General features: G+C 41.0%; 1 protein-coding gene across 6 annotated transcripts in view; it reads left to right on the top strand.

Annotated features, from left to right (window-relative positions):
* The first annotated feature begins 505 nt into the window (after positions 1-505).
* Positions 506-25,488, top strand: part of LOC113535751 (uncharacterized) — a 33,437-nt gene continuing 8,454 nt past the window's right edge. For 2 of the 6 annotated variants that reach the window (XM_053240376.1, XM_053240375.1), the window contains exons 1-9: positions 506-621; positions 5,412-5,457; positions 5,559-5,672; positions 5,812-5,940; positions 9,511-9,589; positions 18,980-19,035; positions 19,135-19,220; positions 20,485-20,748; positions 22,236-22,275. In XM_053240376.1, the coding sequence (XP_053096351.1) occupies positions 592-621; positions 5,412-5,457; positions 5,559-5,672; positions 5,812-5,940; positions 9,511-9,589; positions 18,980-19,035; positions 19,135-19,220; positions 20,485-20,748; positions 22,236-22,274 (843 nt within the window). In that variant the 5' untranslated portion in view covers positions 506-591 and the 3' untranslated portion in view covers position 22,275. Of the gene's footprint in view, positions 622-5,411; positions 5,458-5,558; positions 5,673-5,811; positions 5,941-9,510; positions 9,590-15,151; positions 15,467-18,979; positions 19,036-19,134; positions 19,221-20,484; positions 20,749-22,235; positions 22,385-25,488 lie in introns of those variants that run through there. The other 4 variants (XM_034311423.2, XM_034311421.2, XM_034311424.2 and 1 more) reach the window with 4 other exon arrangements.

Here is a 25,488-nt window from a genome sequence, read left to right as displayed (position 1 = left end):
AAAAAATTAAATTAATTTCCTATTTTAGTAAAATAGACCATTCTTGTGCTTTCTGCTTGTGCTTGTGCTTTTCTGATCTCTAAAACTGCTTCAACCCAAACAGTAATTAGTTAATTAATTTTTTTGTTAAATTTCTTATTTTTATATGAACAAATTTGGTATTAGTGAAAAACAATGTAGGGCAGTAATTTTGGTAAACAGTATCAATATGGTAAATGTATAATATTAATAACGCCACTATTTTTGTTTTTTAAAAAGGGTTAGGAACTTGGATTTTTGTACAATCCTAAAATAGCTGTAAGCTTTTTCAAGAATTAGAAAACATGGCTTCTTTTGACGTAGAATTGCCATTTTCACTTTTAAATACTTTAATAGTGTACAATTTACTATGAAATGTCGTAAAATACGCTTTAATGTCGTGAAATTGCACGCATGCGCAGTGCACATCGGGGCCGCGTAGCAACGTGTAATGAAATGTGCGCATGCGCAACAATTGCACCGCAGGACTGCGGATTGAATAGCCACAGTGCCTCCTGGTGGGGGTTGTTCACCGTGCCGCAGCAAAGGTGTTTGGTGGGTCATTCTTCTGCCATGTCAGTGAATTTGCCTCTTTCTGTCAAAGTAAGTGGTTCTTGGCTACATTTACTGACGAAATTTAGCAGGTTCTCTGGCGAAGCAAGACATGCGAGGCAAGTCGGGGCATAATACAGCGTTCACGACAACTAGGAACTCGGAATTTTCCAACTCGGACCCTCCTACTTCTCACATTAGAGCGTTAATGCGAATTCAGCTGTCCGAAGTCGGAAATAAAATTAATTCTCACTGTAAGCTGTTTACAAAAACAAAAAAGAGTTGTTTGGTTGTTGCTTAATTTATTTATTTATAGCGCCGAAAATTAAACGAAAGACCAGTTTGATTAAAATTTTATTTTAAAAAATGTTGCAGAAAGCGAATTAACGTTTAAATTATTAAAGTAACACCAGTATTTAATGTTTATAAAATATTAACCGAAACTCAAAAGACTGCTTAAGAACTTTAAATCACGTTTTTTCTTGTTCGTATGCTGCGTACGTGATGCCTTATAATTTGCAAAGTTGTAATATTGTCGTTTACCACCTCGGTACGATCTGGGAAGTGGAAAAAACCATGGACGCCTCAACGGAAGCGTCCCTTTTGTTTGCTCTGACAGAGCACATAAAGCTCATAAAATTAACACCTTTACAGTTACAGGCCAGAGTGACTCTTGGTACTGTTGTACTAGAGTAGTCTTTAAACATTCATGCAACATTTTGAACTGAAATTGCAGCACAGTAGGCACAGAGGACAATAGCGAGTAGCATTAGCAACAGGCTAGCCAGCGGACAATAGCGAGTAGCTTAGCGAGATGATGAAGCCTTTATTTGTCACAAATACATTACAGCACCGTGAAATTCTTTTCTTCGCATATCTCAACTTGTTAGGGAGTTGGGGTCAGAGCACAGGGTCAGCCATGATACGGTGCCCCTGGAGCAGATAGGGTTAAGGGCCTTTGCACAAGGGCCCAACAGTGGCAGCTTGGGCTGCGATTTGAATCCCTCACCTTATCAGTAATCCAGAGCCTTAATTGTTGACCCACCACTGCCCAATGTTAGCCAGGTACCGCTAGTGATAAGTCTAATATTGATGATTACCATCTCAAAACAGCGATTAGTATGGTCAGTGTTATAGGCTTAACCAAGTACTGTGTCTGTCTTTTAACTGATCTGAAGCCAATACTGCTATAATCTTATTTAAATGTAGAGAAGGGGCACTGTTCACAGTGCATGCGGCCATGTTTATTTGACGTTACTCTGTAAACAAGGGAGGAACTGGTAGTTGAGAAGACTACCGCAAGTGGACAAGTTAAAATTTCAAGTTGAGGGGGCACTTTTGGTGGTTTTTAATAGTTGTAGGCGGAAAATGACAAGATTTTCAATTTCAATTAAAAAAAAAAATATGGGTAGTGACTAGGGCGGTACCCTTATCTAAATCGTGAAATGGCTCATACTCAGCAGCAGACAATAGCGAGTAGCTTAGCGAGACGAAGAAGCCTTTATTTGTCACAAATGCATTACAGCACCGTGCAGCCCACATCTGCCTCAATTTTAAAACGATTCGAATCTGTAGCATGAAATGTATTTTCTTAAATGACGGTTTTATTGCACTTACAATTTTAAGGATTGTTAAAATGATTATCCCCTTCGTTTGATCAGACAGAAATTTCATTCAGCTTGCCTCCTATTCCGATGAGGAGTACTTTTTTTTTTTTTTTTTTTTTTTGTAAATCGGATTATTAATGGATTATTAGACTGCATGTAAACGTAGCAAATACGTTTGCTAACTAATACGTAGTCTAATCTGAACTGGAGAACACAGATTGTATGCTAGATGTGCAAAGTGGATTAACTGAAATCCGCCAAAAAATATTGTGCTCTGTTACACTCTTTATTTTTCCTTTCATGTTATCCCAGCAGTACCTCACTTCCCTGTGGTGCAGACAGTGGGGTGTCTCGCTGTCTTGCTTGAGATTTTTCATTTCATAACAATTTGGTAATATGTTTTCTGTGTGTGGCTTGAGATCTAATTGCAATTGCAGCCTCCTTCCTGATCACTGTCAGAATTTCAGCACCTTACAAATTCCACTTTAACTCCTGCAGGTAACATACAGTCCTCTCCAAAAGCACTGGAATGGCAAGGCCAATTATTTAGTTTTTAGATCAAAAGATGAATATTAGATGATAGATCAGCTTTGCAGCTTTCATTTCCTGATATTTGCATGTAGATATCACGGTTAAACAACATAGAACATGGCACCTTTTGTTTGACCCCACCCATTTTTCAAGTGATCAAAAATATTGAAACATGTGAGTGACAGGTATTTCTTGTTGCCCAGTGTGCCCTGTTTGGTTGACTGTTAAACAGTTAATAGCGATGAATGTTTACTCTTGGTTTGAGCCCTGGGTTTTGCCTGTGAAGACTGCTTTTTTTGTTAAAAAGGATAAACCAACATGAATTCAATTCAGTTCAATTTGATTTGTATAGTGCTTTTAACAATGTTAGTTGTCACAAAGCAGCATTACAGATATATATAAATCCAGGATATAAATTTTAAATATATGAATTTACTTCACTTCACTTCACTTATCCGTAATGAACATGAAGAACAGAGATCTGTCTATGGGAGAAAAGCAAGCAATATTTTGAAGCTGTGAAAAGAAGGATTAGAGCCATTGCACAAGCATTGGGCATAGCCAATACAATAATTTGGAATGTCCTGAAAAAGAAAGAAATCACTGGCGTACTAACAGCCAAACATCAAACAAGTCAGCCAAGGATAACAACAGCAGTTGTTGACAAACATTGTGAGCACTGTGAAGAAAATTCCAAAAACAGTAGTCTGTGATATCACCAACAACCACCACCTAACCACTACCAAAGTGATGGAAATGCCAAAGCGTGGACAAAGAAAGGATCTGTTCATGATCCAAACATACGAGCTCATTGGTCAAGCACGGTGGAGATAGTGTAATGCCTTGGGCTTGCATGGCTGCTTCTGGAACAGGCTCACTAATCTTTATGGATGTGATTCATGATGGTAGTAGAATGAATTCAGAAGTCTAAAGAAACATTCTGTCAGCCAGTTTACAGAGAAATGCATCCAGCAGGTGCAATCTGGACCACCTTGACATCAAGAACTGGGGCAGGATCTGCCCAGCAGCATTCCCAGTGATACAGATGTTCCCTCCCACTTCCATTCATACTCTGGTACACATTCTTACATCCCTTTGAAGCCAGGACATTTTCTGAGGATGTATCAGTGACAAATCCTGTCTCACCTACATTGTAGATATTTTGGAGTTTTGTTATGATGTCTGTGATATATATTTACTTTCTGAGCATCTCAAACCAGTGGGTGAAAATGCGAGTGTCTTCCGAGGCCCTCATTCTAGCCACACTGACTTGTGAATGGTCAGCCCAGGATGATCTCACATAAAACTCTAAAACCATATTCATCCTGGTCTCCCATTGGTGAATGGGCTCTGAATGCCACTAGCCAGAATATATTACTCAACACAACCTAAAAGGTCTGCGTCAGTTGTGAGTGATCTGCATGTTGGCATCCTTCATGCGCCCCCGCCGACTCTCCATCCACAGCTAACGCTCAACCACACCCCTGCCGCCACACCTGAACACAAAAGATGATTCACATTAGCTGATGCCTGTACAAGTAACAAGTAACTCCTTGTTGCACACATTGTTGTGAATTTGATTTTGAATGGATATACTTGCTATTTTTACCTCTCAATCTACAATTAATTGCCCATATATAGGAAGTGAAAATGTTTTTAGAGATTTAAGAAAATTAGAAAATTAATTAAAAATCAAATACTGAAATCTCTTATTCAGACAGTTTGCTGTGGCACTCTAAATTGTGGCCTTGTCGACAAAACAAAAGAATTGGCCTTGTCATTCCAATACTCTACCTTGATTACCAGTGTCATTCATGTTTGTGGACAAGGTTTGTGGACATTTTGTCAGTAATGCAGGTTTCATAATGATTTAGAAAATCTTTCAGTGACCCTTTGGATCATCGATGGGGTGAATCGGCTCTCAAAGCATTTTGATTTTGTCTTGTTCGTTATGCAGTCATGCTGACTTATAAGCTCTCTAACTACCAAAAAACAAATTTAATTATAACCGTTGAACTGAAATGCATGGCGTTAGGTACGTAGGTTAATATGAATGTGAACTACTGAATTGGTTGAAATTCTGGCCTAAACAATTTGTTACCTCAAAAAACACCTTTCCATCGGTTTTAAATCAGAGACTGAGAAGGTCATTGCAAAATATAATGTTCCAACAAACATTCTGTGTGATTATTATCTGGACTAATGAGATTTTATATGTATGAGATATTACATGATTTGGTCACATGCAGCAATACAGTTTCTGGAGGTTGAGACCAATTTAAAACAGTAGAATTGTTATTCCAAAGAGGACAATTTAACTATTCTTTAGGGGTGTCAATCATTTTGCTATTTGTAATGTAGTATTTTCTAGTATATTCTCAGACTTTAGAGTCTGTAAAAAGCAGAAAAAAACGAGGAAAATAATAAATAAAAAGCAAAACAAATTGACAATGGTCTACTAATTTACAATTTTTACTCAGTTGAAGTACTTATTTATATTTCTTTGTACTTAGATATATACTAATGAGCTTAGCAGCAGCAGCACTTACAGTACATTAGCAAGTTGAATAGCTAGATAGCAGGTCAGAGTTGTTATTCCAAAAAGAAAAATGTAGTGTACTAACAATTTAGTACTTCTGGAGACATGTTTGAATAATAGTAAATGTGTTCACATTGCTTTAATGTCATACCTGTGTCCTCTAGGACATAGTGACCCCCAGTGCCAGAGACGTCAGCCAGGACTGCACAAGTGGGGTTTGGAGTTCTTTATCTTAAGCACAACAGTTTGCTAATAAGTCTACCCCTCGGCCTTATTATAATGAAAAGCTACATAATCCTGTTACAATTTAGGTATGATCATGCCCTCTGGTGTTTCCAGCTTCTTGCTGGATTGTATGGATTCAGATTTGGAAGCAGGTGAGCCACTACCTTCAATCGAGACTTTGTGCAAAGCTGATACTTATGGTAAGTGTTCTTGTGAATTTATTACTAATAGCATATTTTCAGTTACATGATAGTTATATATAATAACCATGTCGTTAATCTTGACTTTGTCTTAAAATGAACAAAATGTAATGTTTGTCTGCCTTTTTATCTGACTGAGATGAGGGAACAGGTTTGATCAGTGAAGATGAAATGCTGCACTGCTATATCAAGAACTCAACGCTTCTCAGTTTCAGTGATGCTGTGAATATCGGCATGCAGCACCCTCCAAACCTCTCCTCCATTCTGGGTATTATATGCAGACCAAGGGTATATTTTAACATAGTGTGGAAATACTTAAATCTCCATAGACAGATTTGTCAAAATGGGGTCTTTTAAGTGGCATTTCATTATAATGTCTGTATAATTTTCTGGGAAACATTTACTGGGATTTTCATGTGATAACTATAGAGTTTAAGTATGACAAAAAACACGGGCAATGAGCACTGAATTTATTGAATTATTATTTTTGGGAGATTCCAGCAGAGATATGCTGCCCTGCACATAGCATGCAGTCTGCATGGGCTATATGGAGTGACAGCTCTGTAACTAAATCAGAAATGTGTGCATATCACTTGTTTCCCATGCAAAGACTGGGGAAAAAAATGCATCTCCCTTGTTCAGTGCCTGAATATTTTGAGCTACTTTCAAGTTTTGTTTTTTATTTTTTGTGTGTTTTTGAGATGGGGTGGGAATTGTCGTGCAACTTGGCAACCCTGCCCGCAAGCTTCATAGTCTGTGCCTTTCTGTTCCATACTTTCTTTCTATTCCGTGCAATTCGTGTTCTTATCTCTGTGTTTGTTTAGTACACATCTGTTTAATCAGATTAATATATTCATATTCGGTTACATTCTTAATGTGCACACAGGTGGGAACTAAGAGTTGGAGGGAATGTGATAGGCAGTAAAATCACCTTATTTGTTTGATGTTTACAAAGACCACTCATTCTAACACATTTGACTTTACTACTTACTGTGTCAAAATGACTTAATATATACAGTGGATATAAAAAGTCTACATACACCTGTTAAAATTGCACATGATTATGAAGTAAAAGAATGAAACTAAGATAAACAAAGTTGGGGCAAAAAAGTATACAAAGTGGAAAACAATCAGAAATATTTTTAGGGGGAAAAAGGGAAAAATATAAAGCCTACAATAACCTAGTTGCACAAGTGTGCACATCCCTAAACTAATACTTTGTTGAGGCACCTTTTGGTTTTATTACACCACTCGGTCTTTTTGGGTAGGAGTCTATCAGTGTGGCACACCTTGACTTGGCAATATTTTCCCACTCTTTCCTGCAAAAACGTTCTAGATCCATCAAATCGTAAGGGCATCTCCTGTGCACAGCTTGCTTCAGGTCACCACGCAGATTTTTAGTTTGATTCAGGTCTGGGTTCTGGCTAGGTCATTCAAAAACATTGATCTTCTTGTGGTTCAGCCATTCCTTTGTTGATTTGGATGTATGCTTTGGGTCACTGTCGTGTTGAAAGGTGAAATTCCTTTACATCTTCAGCTTACTAGCAGAAACCTGAAGGTTTTGCACTAAAACTGGTAGGTATTTGTAGTTATTCATGAGTCCCTCCACCTTGACAAAAGGCCCAGTTCAAGTTCAAGTTCAAGTGGAGTTTATTGTCATTTCAGCCATATACAAGTACATAGTGAAACGAAACAACGTTTCTCCAGGACCAAGGTGCTACATAAGACAACACAGAACGACACAAAACTACGGGGACTACATAAATTAAACATAAAGTGCACAAGTGCAAACGTGCAGACGCACAAGACAGAACAAGACAGTACAATAACTACAACGCCAAACAGTACGCAGTTCTATTTGAAAGTGACCAAGTGACAATAGTGCAAATAGTACAGAGTTTGATATAAATAGTTGAAGTAATGTAAACATGGTATTGTATATGTGTAAACATAGTAGTAGCAACAGCAGCATAAAACATGTGCAAAACATGTGTAGAACATGTGCATGGGAGATGTTCAGTTGTGTGTATGTGTGTATATGTATGCGTGTTTGTTCCTTCCTTCAGTCCAGTTCTAGGTGTTGAGGAGTCTGATGGCATGAGGGAAGAAACTATTGCACCGTCTGGTTGTGAGGGCCCGAATGCTCCAGTACCGTTTACCAGACGGCAGGAGGGTGAAGAGTGTGTGAGAGGGGTGTGTGGGGTCATCCACAATGCTGGTGGCTTTGCGGATGCAGCGAGAGGTGTAAATGTCCGAGATGGAGGGAAGAGAGACCCCGATGATCTTCTCAGCTGTCCTCACTATCCGCTGCAGGGTCTTGCGATCTGAGACAGAGCAATTCCCATACCAGGCAGTGATGCAGCTGCACAGGATGCTCTCGATAGTCCCTCTGTAGAACATGGTGAGGATGGAGGGTGGGAGATGCGCTTTCCTCAGCCTTCGTAGAAAGTACAGGCGCTGCTGGGCTTTCTTCGTTACAGAACTGGTGTTGAGCGACCGGGTGAGGTTCTCCGCCAGGTGAACACCAAGAAACTTGGTGCTCTTGACGATCTCCACGGAGGAGCTGCCGATGTTCAGCGGAGAGTGGTCACTCTGTGCTCTTCTGAAGTCAACAACCATCTCTTTAGTTTTGTCCACATTCAGGGACAGGTTGTTGGCTCTGCACCAGTCCGTTAGCTGCTGCACCTCCTCTCTGTATGCTGACTCGTCGTTCTTGCTGATGAGACCCACCACGGTCGTGTCATCGACGAACTTGATGATGTGATTCAAGCTGTGCATTGCTACACAGTCGTGAGTCAGCAGAGTGAACAGCAATGGACTGAGCACACAGCCCTGTGGGGCTCCAGTGCTCAGTGTGGTGGTGTTGGAGATGCTGTTCCCGATCAGGACTGACTCAGGTCTCCCGGTCAGGAAGTCCAGGATCCAGTTACAGTTCTGCTCTGGCTGAAGAAAAGCAGCCTTACAGCATGATGCTGCCACCATATGGATATGGTGTGTTTTTGGTGATGGTTTTTTTTTTTTTTTTTTGCACCATAGCTTTTGGAATTATGGAATTATTAAACCTTTTGGAATTGGTCTCATCAGACCGTGACACATTTTGCCACATGGTTTGGGGTGATGTAGTTGAGCTAGGATGTTTTTTATGACAAAGGGCTTCTGTCCAGCCACCCTACCACATAGCCCAGATATGTGAAGAATATGAGAGATTGGTGTCACGTGCAGAGTAATCAGTACTTGTCAGATATTCCTGCAGCCTCTTTAATGTTGCCGTAGGTCTATTGGCAGGCTCCCTGGTATTTTTTTTGTCTTGTTTTTTCGTACATTTTGGAGAGATGTTGAAATGTTGCTGTGGTACCCCATTTTCTCCACTTCTTGATGATGGCCTTCACAGTGTTCCATGGTATATCTAATGTTTTGGAAATTCATTTATACCCTTCTCCTGATCGATACCTTTCGATAAGTGAGATATCATTCATTCTCTTTGAGGACCATGGCTTCAGGAGTCAGATGAAACCAATGAGAGGTCAAGAAAAGCTTGTGGAAACACTTAGGCAGCCAGGTTACTGTAACTTTCTAATTTTCCCTATTTTCCCTAAAAATGTTTCTGATTGTTTTTCACTTAATTTTTATACATTGTAATTTCACATTGAGGGTGGAAAAAGTTCTGACATGATTCATTTTTTCACATCACAAAAAACCTGCCATTTAACTGGGGTGTGTAAACATTTTATATCCACTGTAGATGATATAATAATACAGTAATAATACATATAATGTTTAATTTTTACTAGAGAAATTTGCATATATTTAATTTGATGTTTTCGTATTGTCCTCATAGAGCTGTCACCTGTTATTGATGGAAAAATTGCAAAAGAGTCATTTTCTCTGCCCCCCTCTCAACCTGTGTCACCTCTTGGGTAAGGTTTATTGCATACATATCTAAGTCAGCAAAGCTTAAAACTAACACTTTTCACTTCTTATTTAATAACACAGTTGTAATGTGATTTTTTGATGTGATCATAAATGGCTTGAATGTAATAAAACAACGAGTTAAATTTTGTGTGATGTTACATTTGTGACACATTGTGGGTATGTTTTAGCAGAGGAGTGTGACAGTTGTTATAATTAACCAATATACAGCCGAATCACAGCCAAGCTGATATTTAGTACAACAGCTGGATTGCAGGTGTGAAACTGCTTTTATACCAGTTCTATAAACAAGAAATTAATACAGAGTAACTGACATTTTAGAAAGAATATGGCCAAATATTTTGTTTATTTTTGCTCTGTCAGAAGAAGCCACAGCTGGAGTGTTGTATGTTTCCATGCAAAGCACAGACTGACTGAAAGAATGTAGTAAGTGTAGTACAAGTTTCAACATGAGGAACTATACCAATAAGCCATAACATTAAAACCACCTGCCTAATATTGTGTAGATCCCCCTTGTGCCAGCAAAACAGCTTTGACCTGTCGAGGCAATTATTCCATGAAGGGCTGTACTTGGTCTGCAGTAATCTTTAGGTAGGTGGTAGGTGCAAAGTAACATCCACATGAATGCCAGGACCCAAGGTTTCCCAGCAGAACATTTCCCAGAGTATCACATTGCCTCCGCCGGCTTGCCTTCTTCCCATACTGCATCCTGGTGCACCCAGCTGGCCACATGATGTAAAAGAAAATGAGATTCATCAGACCAGGCCACCTTCTTCCATTGCTCCATGGTCCAGTTCTGATGCTCACTTATAGGTACTTTCAGCGGTTAGCTGGGGCACTCTGACCGGTCTGCGGCTACTCAGCCCCATACACAGCGAGCTGTGATGCACTTTGTGTTCTGACACCTTTCTGTCATAGCCAGCATTAACTTTTTCAGCAGTTTCTGTTACAGTAGCTCGTCTGTGGAATTGGATGAGATGGGCAAGCCTTCACTCCCCATGCGCATCAGTGAGCCTTGGATGCCCATGACCCTGTCTCCAGTTCACTGGTTGTCCTTCCTTGGACGCCCCACAAGACCAGCTGTTTTGGAGATGCGGTGACCCAGTCGTCCAGGCATCACAATTTGGCCCATGTCACAGTTGCTCAGATCCTTACGCTTGCCAATTTTTCCTGCTTCCAACACATCAACCATGAAAACTGACTGTTCACTTGCTGCCTAATATATCCCACCCTTTGACAAGTGCCATTGTAATGAGATAATCAATGTTATTCACTTCACCTGTCAGTAGTTTTAATGTTATGTCTGATCGGTGTGTTACTAGAATTGGAATTTTAGGTAACGAACACAGGTAAGTGGTGAAAATGAGGCAAACAGTGAAAAGTACCAGTGCTGCTCCACAAAATATCAGCACTTTTGGTATGCCACTTCAATCCAGTCAAATTAGTGGACCGGACCTAACTGTTGTATAATGTGAAATAACTCTACAAATTGCAAATGTGTTCAATATTTTAGGACACAACACAGTTTATTTAAAAGACGAGCAACAAATGCAAATGAAGTCTGAGGTTCTACAGTCTCCTCCGAAAGTATTGGAACGGCAAGGCAATTTTCTTTCTTTTTTTTTTTTTTTTTTTTTTTTTGTAAATATACTTTATTGATAATATATATTGCAGTTGTCAGCACTGTGTACAAACAGAGGTTCACCTTGTAGATATACAAATGCAAAAATTTGTCAGCAGTACATACATTATCACAAGCATCAAAACAGATGTTTGTACATATACAAAAGTTTTATGCATCATTAACAGGTCTTCAGAGATATTTACAGTTAAATAAATAGTTTTTCAAAAGTGTTTTAAAAAATGATCAATGTGTGCTTGTTAGTACACAACTAGTTTCTTTCTTTTTCAGTACATTCCAAATTGTTGTATTAGCTATGCCCAATGCTTGTGTATTGGCACTAATCCGTCTTTTGTCAGCTTCAAAATATGACTTGCTTTTCTCCCAACTCTGGACTTCATGTTGGTTTATCCTTTTTAACAACAAATGCAGTCTTCACAGGGCTCAAACCAAGAGTAGACATTCCGAACTATTAATTGTTTAACAATCAACGATCAACTTAACAGGGCACACCTGCACATCAAGAAACACCTGTCAGTCACATGTTCCAATATTTTTTGATTACTTCAAAAATGGGTGGGGTCAAACAAAAGGTGCCATTTTCTAAATTGTGTAACACATCTAGATATAAATGTCAGGAAATGAAAGCTGAATTTCTGATTTCATATTCATCTTTTCATCTCAATCCCGAATGTCTTCAGTGTATATCAAAAACAAAAAAAAATGGCCTTCCTGTTCCACTACTTTCGGAGGGGACTGTAGATGCACCCTATCAAATTTCAGCTTAACTGACCTTGCAGTTCTTGCGAAACAGTAATCTGACATTAACTCCACCACTATGTATGACCATGCCCCCAAACTTTGCATATGACTTCAGAATCTTGTCCTGTATATGTGATTCAGGTTTTGTGTGAAGCCATGCAAGCAGTCATTAGTTACAGCTGTTTGAGCAAATTAAATCCTATGACTAGTTAGTAGATTTGCATAACTATGGCAAATTTAAGTGGGGGGAACTAAATTGTCCAAAAGGCAAATAGAGTTTGAGCAAAAGAATCAACCTCAAAAATAATTCTAATTGTGCACCTTAGTTTGCAAGAGATATACTTGTTTTTGTATGCACAAACATGAATAGCAAGATGAAGTACTACCTATTGACCAAGTTTCATGTCTCTAGGATATCTATCATCTCATATCCATCTATTGATCTTAAACCCGAATGTGTTCAGTGTATAGCAAAAACTAAATAATTGACCTTGGTCTTCCAATACTTTTGGTGGAGACTATATATATTGCTTACCAGTTTGCTTGGCCAATCATGAATGTAAACTATTGTACATTATTTCATGCATCTGTCAGTGATCTTACCAAACATCAGAAATACAGTGTTCACACAAATCCCTGAAGTGCTTAAAAGTTCTTGAATTTTGTTGTTTGAAATTTAAGGCCTGGAATATGGTTGATGCCAAAAGTTTATATACAGCTAGGCTAAAGACATTCAAAATGAATTTTTCACTCCAACTCCAAACATTTCAAGGTACCATACATTTCCTGTGTTAAATCAATTAGGATATCTACTTTATTTAAATAATAGGTAATTTCAAAATAATAGCTAAGGCACAGATATATTTCAACATTTGTTCACTATATCAGATTTTCAACTGCTCCCCTGGGCGCCGCAGCAAAAAAGGCTGCCCACTGCTCCGGGTGTGTGTTCACCACTGTGTGTGTGCACTTGGATGGATTAAATGCAGAGCACAAATTCCGAGTATGGGTCACCATACTTGGCCACAAGTCACTTCACTTCACTTCACTTTTCAGTGGGTCAAAAATACACAATACACTTTGTTAATATTTGGTGGCATTGACTTTTATTTGCTTGAACTTGAATTAAGCACTTGGGTAGCCTTTCACAAGCTTCTCACAATACTTTGCCAGTTTATGGGCCTCGGACCTTTGACATGATGCTGAAATGTAGATGTCCTGATAAATCTTGATTGATATACAATAAATGTCTCAATTGTTATACAGTCACCCCTAATATGAACAGAATAGCTGTCCTAAGAAATGTGTGGTAACATGAAATGTGTAGAGTTGTGACAGACTGAGACTGAATACCTTTATCCTAAGTATATGTAAACATTTGGCCTGAACTGTGTCTGGAAAATCTGCATTTTTCTGTTAAAGTACTTCATGGGTTCACCGGCCCCTTCTGGCCGTTTCATGTACTACGGTTGATTAGTTCATTGCTTTCAGCTGTCTCTCATTACCGGCTCTATTTATACCTCAGCGTTTGTCCTGTCTTTTGTCAGTTCGTTGTTTTCATGTTGTGCTCCTCTCACAGTTCCGCGGTTGCGCTGTGCTCATTGAACTCGGGAGGATTTCTTTTCCCAGCTGGCTCCCTTGGACTGTCTGCTCAGCCTGTCTTTGACTGCTACCTCATTAAAAGCCTCACCTTTACTCGCTCTTGAATCCGCCTTCTTTTTTTCCGTGACAGAACGAACTGACCATTTATAATGGATTCAGCGAGTGCCGCCGAAGTCAACAGCTTTCTCTCGGACACGACCGCGTGTCTCGACAGGCAAGAAGAACAGATGGTCGCCACGGGTCGTGCGGTATAGGCCTTGGTGGCGCAGGTGTCCAAGCTCACTGCCCAAGTTCAACTACTGAGAACCGGACCGGCAACATCACCCACTGCGCCAGCTCCCCAACGTTTACCCCCTCAATCGCCGCTTACTACTCAACCCGAGCCACGCCTACCACCTCCCGCCTCATACTCTGGTGAGCCGCGGCTCTGCCGAGCCTTCCTCACCAAGTGCTCACTCTTTTTTTCTCTCCAGCCCCAGACTTTCTCTACCGAGCGATCCAAGGTGGCGCTGGTGCTGACGTTACTGTCGGGGAAGGCGGCATTGTGGGGGACAGCGGTTTGGGAAAACCAACATCCGTGCTGTGCCTCGTTCCAGACACTTGCCGAAGAGATGAGGAGGGTTTTTGATCGTGCCCTGACGGGACGCAAGGCAGCTCGGAAGCTGGCCGACTTATGTGAAGGCGATCTTCCGGTTTCGGACTACTCAAGCGAGTTCCGCACCCTGGCGGCGGAGTGTAATTGGAACGAGGAGGCGCAGTGGGATATGTTCCTGCATGGGCTGGCAGACCGCATCCAGAGGGAGATAGTCATGCTGGAGCTCCCAACGTCCCTGGACAGGCTTATCGCTCTGGCCATTAGGGTGGACGCACGCCTACAGCAGCGGGAACAGCGGGGGCTACGACGCGCAGTTCCGGTTGCCGTGGATCTCCCGGTTTCCCTCTCCAGCGATGCAGTCAGCCCTGCGCACGATCCGGAGCTCATGCAGGTGGGCAGAGTCCGACTATCCCGGGAGGAGAGGGATCGCCGTCGGACAAGAGGATTGTGCCTCTATTGCGGAGGGGCGGGAGACATTGCCTCGGGCTGCCCGGTAAAAGCCACCGCCCGACAGTAGATCAGAGGTTACTGTCGGGTGGAATATCGGCGGGTAAAGCCTCTTCTACCACTCTCCTTTCGGTACAGCTGCAGCAGGGAAGCACACTTCACCCCAGTCAAGCCCTTTTGGACTCTGGAGCAGAAGATAATTTTATGGACATTCAGTTTGCTTTCCAACTTCATCTGCCTGTGTCAATGCTTAACCAACCCATCTCTGTCAGTGCTCTCAATGGCCAAGCTCTCTCCACTATTACGCACACCACCGGTCCGGTAACACTCATCACGTCGGGGAATCACTCGGAGGAGATATGCTTTCTTCTTGCCGACTCCCCACTCGCTCATGTTGTCATGTGGTCACCCCTGGCTCTCGCTCCATAACCCTCACATTAATTGGCGTTCCAGTACAGTCTTATCATGGAGTGAATATTGTCATGCTAATTGTCTTGTGTCTGCCTGTCCGTCTGTGTCTAGTTCTGTTTTCCAGGAGGAGTTGGTGGATCTGTCTAACGTGCCCAAGGAGTACATGGACCTGAAGGGCGTGTTCAGTAAGTCTCGGGCCGCTTCTCTCCCGCCGCACCGTCCCTATGACTGTGCCATAGATTTATTGTCAGGTAAGTCTCAGCCTAAAGGCAAGTTAGAAATATGGAGAAATATATTTCTGATTCTTTGGCAGCCGGGCTCATCCGTCATTCCTCCTCCCCCGCAGGGGCTGGGTTCTTTTTTGTGGGCAAGAAGGACGGTTCTCTGCAGCCGTGTATTGATTACCAGGGGCTGAACAGCATCACGGTAAGGAACACTTACCCCTTGCCGCTGATGTCTTCAGCTTTCGAGTGGTTGCAGGGGGCGTCTTTTGTCACTAAACTAGACTTGCGCAACGCCTATCATCTGGTTCGCATAAGGGAGGAGGATGAGTGGAAAACTGCCTTTAATACCCCTGGGGGCATTTTGAATACCTGGTTATGCCTTTCGGGCTGTCTAACGCTCCCGCGGTTTTTCAGGCACTCGTTAATGACGTGCTGAGAGATATGGTTGATCACTTCATATATGTCTACCTGGATGACATATTGATTTTTTTCCTCCTCTCTCCAGGAACGTGTTCAGCACGTCAGGCGAGTGCTCCTTCGGCTGCTCGAGAATGGGCTTTTTGTCAAGGCAGAGAAATGCATTTTTCATGCACAGTCTGTTCCGTTCCTGAGGTTCATCGTTTCATCTGGGGGGTTGCGCATGGATCCCGATAAGATCAAGGCTGTGGTGGATTGGCCAACTCCTGACTCTCGCAAGGCCCTGCAGAGGTTTCTGGGGTTCGCCAATTTTTACCGGCATTTCATTCGCAACTTCAGCCAACTCGCCACCCCTCTGACGCCTTGACCTCCACCAAGACGGCGTTTAGCTGGTCGAGCGCAGCCCACACTGCTTTTACCAACCTCAAGAGCCGCTTCGTTTCGGCCCCTATTCTTATTGCCCCCGATCCTTCGCATCAGTTTGTGGTGGAGGTCGACGCTTCGGAGGTGGGGGTGGGCGCGGTTCTGTCCCAGCGCTCCTCCGCGGACGGCAAGATGCATCCGTGCGCCTTTTTTTCTCATCGCCTGTCTCTCACCGAACAGAATTATGACGTTGGTAATAGAGAGCTGTTGGGGATTAAGTTGGCCTTGCAGGAGTGGCGTCATTGGTTGGAGGGGTCGGGGGTGCCTTTTATCTAATCCGGGGATTAGTCGTACTGCCTTTTTGGTCAAACAATGGTTCTGGTGGCCATTGATGGCTCGTGACATTCAGGAGTTTGTTTTGGCTTGCTCGGTCTGTGCCAGTTGTAAGACTTCCAATCGTCCCGCAGAGGGTCTCCTTCAACCGCTGTCTGTCCCTTATAGACCCTGGTCCCACATAGCGTTAGATTTCATTTCCGCCCTGCCTCCGTCCCAGGGCAACACGGTGGTTTTGACCGTGGTGGACTGGTTCTCGAAGGCGGCCCATTTTATTCTACTGCCCAAATTGCCTTCTGCCAGGGAGACGGCGGTTACTGTCGTTGATCACGTCTTTCGCATTCATGGCCTCCCGAATGATGTGGTTTCTGACAGGGGTCCCCAGTTCGTTTCCAAATATTGGAGAGAATTTTGTCGGTTACTGGGGGCGAGTGTTAGCCTTTCGTCTGGTTTCCACCCTCAGAGCAACGGGCAGTCCGAGCGAGCAAACCAAGATCTGGAGCGGGTGTTACGATGTTTGGTTTCACAGAACCCGTCCTCTTGGAGCCAACAGCTCTCCTGGGTGGAGTACGCACAAAATTCATTACCAGTGTCGTCCACAGGCCTTACTCCGTTTGAGTGTAGCTTAGGGTACCAGCCACCTATTTTTCCGAGCCTGGAATCCGAAGTCGCGGTCCCCTCTGCCCACGCCTTCGTCCAGAAGTGCCGTCGCACCTGGAGAACTGTTCGTCAGACACTTCTCCGGGTGGGTGCGTGCACCAAGGCTCAGGCTGATCGCCACCGGCTGAAGCCTCCCGTCTACGTCGTTGGTCAAAAAGTGTGGCTTTCCAGTAAGGATATTCCGCTCCACTCCGTTTCGAGTAAGTTGGCTCCCAAATTCATTGGCCCATTCATTGTCACTAAGATTCTTAGCCCAGTGGCAGTCCACCTCAAACTTCCTCCAGCGTACAGGAGAATCCATCCCGTGTTCCACGTATCCAAATTGAAACCTGTTTTTCACTCGCCTATTAATCCGCCAGCCGCCAGCTGATGTTGTGCTCTTCTCATAGTTCCGCGGTTGCGCTGTGCTCATTGAACTCGGGAGGATTTCTGTTCCCAGCTGGCTCCCTTGGACTGTCTGCTCAGCCTGTCTTTGACTGCTACCTCATTAAAAGCCTCACCTTTATTCGCTCTTGAATCCGCCTCCTTTTTTTCCGTGACAAAAATATTCAACAAAGTTTAATGACAACACATTGAGGTCTGTTCTGATGACCACTTTTAAGCCAACTGAATTCTGAACTAGCTACATAGCAACTCACAGAAAAGCCTAACAACAATCATGGTCAGATGGACACCAACCTTGTGATTGTACTGTTTTTCCTCCATAGAACGGTGCGATGGCCCTCTGCAGTGAAATTTCAGAACCCCTCAGATAAAACACAGAAATCTATCGTCCCCTTTTGTGTAATACATGTACTATAGTAGTCTTTTTATTGCTGTATGAGTGCTCGTTCATCATAGACTCACAACATTTTGCCTGAAGTCTGAGAATTGATGCTATGATTACGCATATATGAGGACATCTACATCTCAGCAGATGTAGATGTCCTAATATATGCGTAATCATAGCATGCATAATCATAACAGTCTAATTCTAACATTCTAATAGCATTGCACACTCTTTCTCCAAACTTTGCTACACTTCACCATGCTTGGGTCCCCAAGCAACTGTATCCTTTGCTGCCCTCTAGCATCAGCTCTGTGTACAACACATGGAACAGCAGGGATCTGAGAATCAGAAAAAATAAGGACATAAGAATGTACAGTACATTGGAAAAGTCTTAGGCACCCTATTTTTTTTAGTACAAACTTTTACAGCATTTGGCAGACACCTTTTCCAGAGCAACTTACATTTATCTCATCGGCCTACAAGTGAGTAGTTGAGGGTTAAGGGCCTTGCTCAAGGGCCCAGCAGTAGCAGCGTGACAGCGTTGGGAGTTGAACTCATGAGCTACCACTGCACTATTTAACCACTGAGCTTAGTTTAACCACTGAGCTACCACTGCACTATAATGTTATTATAGATTTTTATTTTATGACTTGTACATTATCGAGTCAGTACAGAAACATTTTAGATTTCCAAACATTAGTTTTCCAGCACAGAATTAAATGTTACAGAAAAATGTTTATATGTCAGTAAAGAAAGCAACATATTATATAAGAGACCACTTTTCAGACAAAAAAACACAATGAGGGCTGCTGGGTTTTGCTGCAAAAATAAGAAGCAAATGTGACAGTCAAAGTCTCTAGAAGAACTGTGGCTGGTTGTGTAAGATTCTCATTAAAACTAACCAGCTAATTTCCCTATAAAACTACACAAATTGTACCTGAGACTACTATTTTATTTTTTAAAGCAAAGGGTCGTCTTACCAAATATTGACTTTGTTTAATTTATTACTGTTTACTGCTCTTTCCAGTATTTTTTTAATGTAGAATTAGATTTTTTTTTTTTAAATGATGGACACCCTTCACAGTGGATTATATGCATTTTTTTGACATTTGTTAATCTGTTCTCTTGTGCAAGGGAGGCAGGTTTGTTTAGAGCTTTTTTCTCTGTTTGTAGCTCCTCACCTTTGGTTGGGCCATGTGAATATTTGACATCCCCAAAAAATACCTCAGGTATTTTTTTTCTCTGTTATTAAATTTCTCAATAAGTTGATGAAAAATGGCCTATATTGCAGGAACGCCACATTAATTCCGACCTTGTACTGCTTGCAGGAGGTAAAAGCAAAACCACTGGAGTTGAAGAAAGGACACCTATAACTAAGATAGTTGTGACATTTTCTCCTGTTGTGAAAAAAAAGGTAATAACAAATTGCTTTTCATATTAAGCTTAATTGTGTCCATTTATAAAACTGTGTAGAACCGTGTAGAGATTACTCAACAGTCCCAGGAATTCTCTACCAGTCCCCGGGATTCGTGTACACTACGTGGCTAAAAGTATGTGGACACCTTAGTAGTGAACATCCCAATACAAAACCATCACCATTAATATTGAGTTTTTCCCTCTTTGCTGCTGTAACAGCCTCCACTCTTCTGGGAAGGCTTTCAACTAGATTTTATAATGTGGATGTGGGCATTTGTGCCCGTTCAGCCACAAGAGCACAAAAGGTTGGGCACTGAAGGCCTTGGCTAACTGGTGAATTTCTGTGAATTTCAGAAAGTTCTGTGAAAATGTGCAGTAAGGAATTTGGATCCTATGAAATCTTAATGAATATAGATGAAATCATGGAAAATGCTGTAATATCATTTTAACATTTTTTACCCTTAGCTATAGGGATGTAAAGACAAAAAGATTCAAACTGTATTGGTTTAAAAGCCTATATCCATGCACGCTCCCTAGCGCAAGTGACAGTGAGTGAGAGTGAGAGAGAGTGCAGCAGAGAGAGCATCTTGAGTATTACAAAACTTTGGAACTACTTCGGATTCAACAAAAGCTGAACAGGAAGCCTTCACAAAAGCACTGCTTTCAGCTGTAATTTGAGCATATTCTCATCCAAATTTTTTTTTTTTTTTAAACAAATTCGATTTATGCATATTCATATTCTATATTTCATTCCTCTAAAGGCTGCTAAAGTTTTTTACATATAATCTACTATATTTTATTTTATTTTATTATATTCTGTTTTATTATGTATCATTGTTGCACTGTGGGATGAGGCACTAAGGAAAAACATTTCAGTACATCACATGTACGTAATATGTACGTGACAAATAAAGAACCTTGAACCTTAAAACAAATCGGGTGAACAGTGTAGGAATTACAGCACTTTTTATATATATTTTATATATATATGGTGCTATATGCAAAACTTGGTATACACTCCAATAAAATGCACTGGCAGCGCCACAATATTTGTTACAAGCCTACAAAAATGGCATGAGGTAATGTTAACCAGAGCCTGCAGCTAAAGATGCAACAGGTAGAGCTAGTGTTAGCAGTTTCTTTCAGAGCTCACTACCCCACATTTCTAGCCAGTTGATGGCCATAACTGAACCAATTGCTTACTTTATTTCTGATAAGAGATTTAGTGCAGTTTCTTTACCACGTGCAATGCCTTCACTCAGCCTCTTACAGGAAAACAGCCCATAAAATGCAGAAAGGTGACCTTCAGTGATGTCATCAGGACACAGGCCATATCAGTGCTTAATCCTAGTTCAGTGAAGCCTCAAAGAAGAGCCTATAATGTTCATAAGAATGACATGAGGAGGAACACCAAAGAGCGTTCTTTGCAGACAGCAAGATTTTTTGACTTTGCTGATGAATGTGAGAAGGAAGCTTTTTTCCAAAGACTGAAGCTGACCTACACCTTTCAGCTTCCTGCTAAACTGGTAACTTGATCCCTTATATGTATTTTGAAGGAAAAAAACATGTGGTACATTTCATGAAAATGATTCCAGTCTTGAGTCAGTAACTGCTGCTCTGTAGCATATTTTAATTTTAAAAAAAGAGAGAGAATTGGAGTAGCCTTTACTGGCCAAAATGAAATTAACATGGATTAACATTGAATATCCTTACCGAATGATCTAGAAATTAGCTTATATAGTCAGGTCCGGAACTATTTGGACATTGATGAATTTATTGTTAATTTAGCTGTCTACCACAACATATTGGAATTAAAATTAAATAATGTACGTAAGCTCAAAGTTATATTAGACTTTCAGCTTTAAGTTGGGGGTATTCACATCTAAATTGAGTGAACAGTGAGTGAACTATTACAGCACATTTTATGTGTGCCCCCCTTTACTGCAGCTGTCTTCAGTTCTTGCTTGTTCTTGGGGTGTTTTGCCTTCAGTTTTGCTCAATTGGATTTAGGTCAGGTGGCTGGCTTGGCCATTGCGGAACATTCCACTTTTTCGGCTTAGGTTGTTTACAAAGTATGCTTCAGGTCATTGTCTAACTGCACTGTGAAGTGCCATCCAATGACTTTTGAAGCATTTGCCTGAATCTGAGCAGATAATATAACCCTATACACTTCAGAATTTATCTTGCTGCTTTTGTCAGCAGTCACATCATCAATAAATACAACAGAATTGGTTACAATGGCAGCCATGCATGCCCATACCAAAAGATGAGGTGGTATACTTCAGATCATACTTCCTTCCCTTCTCCAAACTCTTCTCTTCCCATCATTCTCATACAATTGATCTTTGTCTCATCTGTCCATAGGATGTTGTTCCAGAACGGTATGGGCTTTTTTTTTTTTAGATGTTGTTGGCAAATGCTCATCTGGTCTTTGCTTTTGGGACCTACCAATGATTTACATCTTGTGGTAAACCCTCTTTATTTACTCTTGTGAAGTCATCTCTTGACTGTTGACTTTGACACAGATACGCCTATACTCTTACCTTCCGTGGTCCTTTGGAACTTTTGGTGTTCCTGACCAGTGCATTCTTTCTTTTTTACAACCAAATCCAAATGCAAATTCTACACATGAAATCAACTCTGCTTCTTTTTTTAGTAAAATAATGATGGAATAGCACACATCTGACCATAGAAAAGCTGAGTAGCCAACTGTCTACTTTTGGTCCCATAAAAAGGGGGGGACCACATATAAAAAGTGCTGTAATTCCTACACTGTTCTTATTCCTTGTTTAATTTCAACTTCAGTATACTGTAGTAGGCAGCTAAAATAACAATAACTTTGTCAAAATATTTATGGACCTGACTGTAATTTGAAGTGTCTTTTGAAGCAATAACGATGCTAAGACCCTTGAGGACTGGAATTGTAATACATCTGTAGTAATTATTGACATAATGTGTTATTTGCAAAAGTAAGTTGTATGTTGCAGATTTTTGCTTTTTATTCCTTTTCTAGATCACCTTCACAGACCTGCCGAAGACTGAGGATGTGTGAGGTAGAAGAATGGTTTCCTTTTTTTTTTTTTTTTTTTCTTTTTTCAGTGTGCATTGGTGCTCTCACTTAGCTCTTGTTTACAACATGATGGAATAAAATCTGTTTTTGCATGCCTCTAAAGCCCTATTTTGTGATCAGCAAACCAGGACCTACCTCAATGAGCTTGGAGTATAAAATCCATTTACATCCATTTCATACATATTTCAGAAATTAGAAACCACTCTCAGTGTGACACATGGTATGAGTCATAGGCTACATTCACAATATATACTTATTTATTATACTATATACACTTGTTAGAAGAGGAGACAAGAAGAAAATGGAGAAGTGCAAATACAATGAAAAATGGTAGGAGGATTAAAAATACCAGGACTAGTTGACACCATCAAGCAAGTGTTTTAAGGTTAGATGCAAAAAGTGTCGAGACATTTCAGTAAGGCACTTGATTCTCACATGAGAAGTACAAGCGTTATGCTAGCAGTCAAACTGGTAGCAGTTCCCTGGCCAGGAATCTAACGTGGGGCGCAGCGGTGAGAGTACTGTGGCCTAACCACTAGTCCTCCAGGGACCCTACAGAAGTCCAGATATAAAATTTAAATTTATCCCTAATGAGCAAGCCAAAGGCAACAGTTGTGAAGAAAAACTCCCTGAGGCGACAAGAGGAAGAAACCTTGAGCGGAAGCAGACTCAGAAGGGAACCCATGTTCATCTGGGTGCAACGACTAACATCCACAGCCAGCTTTAGGGTGTCTGTGTGGTACCATCCACATTAAACCCATGAACTGTAGGCTTTCCATGAGGGGCCATCTTCAGCAGCAGCGAGTGATTTTCAGGTGAACAAGGCAATTGTGAGGTCATTGCGATCTGCCATACATTTTGGATTATGAATTAATGAATAACAAGTGTACTCACTTAATAGGGAGTTTGGGCCTGCATTGATGCATAGATCTTCCAGTCGTGGTTTATAAGGACTCAAGAAGAGTCGCAAATCGTCTTTTAACCTGAGACTAGTGGCACAGAGGGAACATAGAGTAAGATGACCTCTAATGGGAGCAGCCGAAAGAACAACAACAACAGATCACTAACTTCCCATCTCTGAGCGCCATAGCATGGAATAACATGGAATTATGAGGGCACACCACTCAGCTGCAGTTCAGCATTATGACTGATGCAAACCCACTCAACCATGCTTCACAAGTGTTATGAAAGTGGACAACCACACTTTGTGAGACTTCTCACAGGCCATGCCTGGCATGAATTTTTTGTCACTGCCCCCAGCTACAATATAAGAGCCATCTGAAGAGCTGTTAGCCTATAAACTCCAAATTCCAAGTCTTCTGAAGCCATTCGATAGCTTTGTGTGAGAGAGACGGATACTCTTCCCTCCGCTGCAGAAGTCATCCATTCAGCATATACAAACAGCGTGTCGCGGTCGGTTACAACAGTCAGCACGGTAAAACTCTCTCCAAGATGTTCCACTGTTGATTTTGCATAATCTGTCGATAAAGGTCTGTGCTTTTGTATAAAAGGACTTTAGTGGATTTGAATTGTTTCCAATTCCAAATAAATAGTTTACGATCCACAAAAATTAAACAAATTAATTTGAAATTGTGGATTTTGGAGCAGCTCTACTTGGGAGAGCACATCTGGAGCAATAGTTATGGGTTGGCAACAGAAGAGTATATGGTGTTCTTAATTTACATTCAGACGAAACCTCATTTACATTGGAAGCGGGAAGATTAGGGTGAACTAGTATAAAACGCTTGAGTAAATGATGATCAGGATTCATTCTGACTCCGGTGGAACCAAGGTGCCTCATGTACTTTGTTACTGCTGTGCTGTAAATAAATCTCTTCTTCATCAATATTGTCGATGCCTCTTAATTTTTTCTGGCAACTCGTTCAATAGCAAGATGCAGCATAGAAAGAATCCCTGCTCTTGGACCAAGAGCGGGTAATTTTAGTTACAAAAAAAAAACACAACAGACATTCCTATGAGCATAGTTATTTTACAATAGTAATGACAAAGACATGTAAGACAAACAAGAAAAGACATGTAAGATAAACAAGTAAAGACATGATGGAAAATGAGAGAAGAAGGGAAAGACAAGAGGACAGACGACTACAGGCAAGTACAGTTAATCAACAGTGATCCATGTTTGAGCAATATTTCTTAAAACGGAGAGCAAAATGTGGACCACATAGAATAACCATGTAGTAGAAAATAAAGTCTCATAGTAACCTGCAAGGATAAGGCCTGTGTAATAATTTTTTCTTTCTTATTCTCAACATAGGCTACTAAAAGACAAAACCTACAATGCATTTCTCCTACTTACAAATATCATCAGCCAACACCAGATCTCATATCTGGGATTCATAGAAGTCCATTGCTGTCAAAAAACTACTAGAACTCCAAGAGCCTTACTGTTTGCTTTTCTCCGTTTTCTCAGTTTACTGTTTGCTCTGCACAGCACATCACTGCAAGGGCACTGATGACAGCAATAAATGGTCAACACATGTGAATGCCAGTACCATGATAATTGAGACTACGAATGAAAATCCTTCACTACAATAAGCTACCTTTATTTTTTCATATGTATGAAACCAGAAATTGTACATGTGATGAACTTCAAGTTTATTAAAGAGGTCATATTATGCTTTTTGGATTTTTTCCTTTCCTTTAGTGTGTTATCTAGCTTTTTTTATGCCTGTAAAACATCTGCAAACTTACAAAGCACAAAGTCCACACAAAACGGATTTACTCTCTACCACAGAAAACACTGCTCCTAAACTGCCTGAAACACCTTGCTTTTCTTCTGTGACTTATCTACATCACTATGTAACACACTTGTAAAATGCCTGCCTAGTTTGGCCCGCCCTCAAACAAAGCTAGAGCAGAGGCAGGGAAGACGTTTCGGTTTGACCATTCACAACAGAATGCTGACCAATCAGGGCAGAGGGACATTAGGGACAGGAGCTGAAACTGAATTTTTCAGACAGAGGGTGAAAAGAGGCGCTGCTGCAATGCACAGTATGACAAAAATAATGTTTTTTGAACATTAAAGCATGTAAGCCTATTCTAGTAGACCCCCAAAATATAATTATGAACCTGAAAATGAGCATGATGTGGCTTCTTTAATGCATGCTTTCATATAACAAATTGCCTTACCAAAAATGTAAGTACCTAAAAGATTTTTGAATATATTTTTTTTATG

This window comes from Pangasianodon hypophthalmus, chromosome 15 (genome assembly GCF_027358585.1).
Source record: "Pangasianodon hypophthalmus isolate fPanHyp1 chromosome 15, fPanHyp1.pri, whole genome shotgun sequence".
NCBI lineage: Eukaryota > Metazoa > Chordata > Actinopteri > Siluriformes > Pangasiidae > Pangasianodon > Pangasianodon hypophthalmus.
The sequence above is the reverse complement of the archived record's forward strand: the minus strand, read 5'-3'. Positions and strand labels throughout refer to the sequence as shown.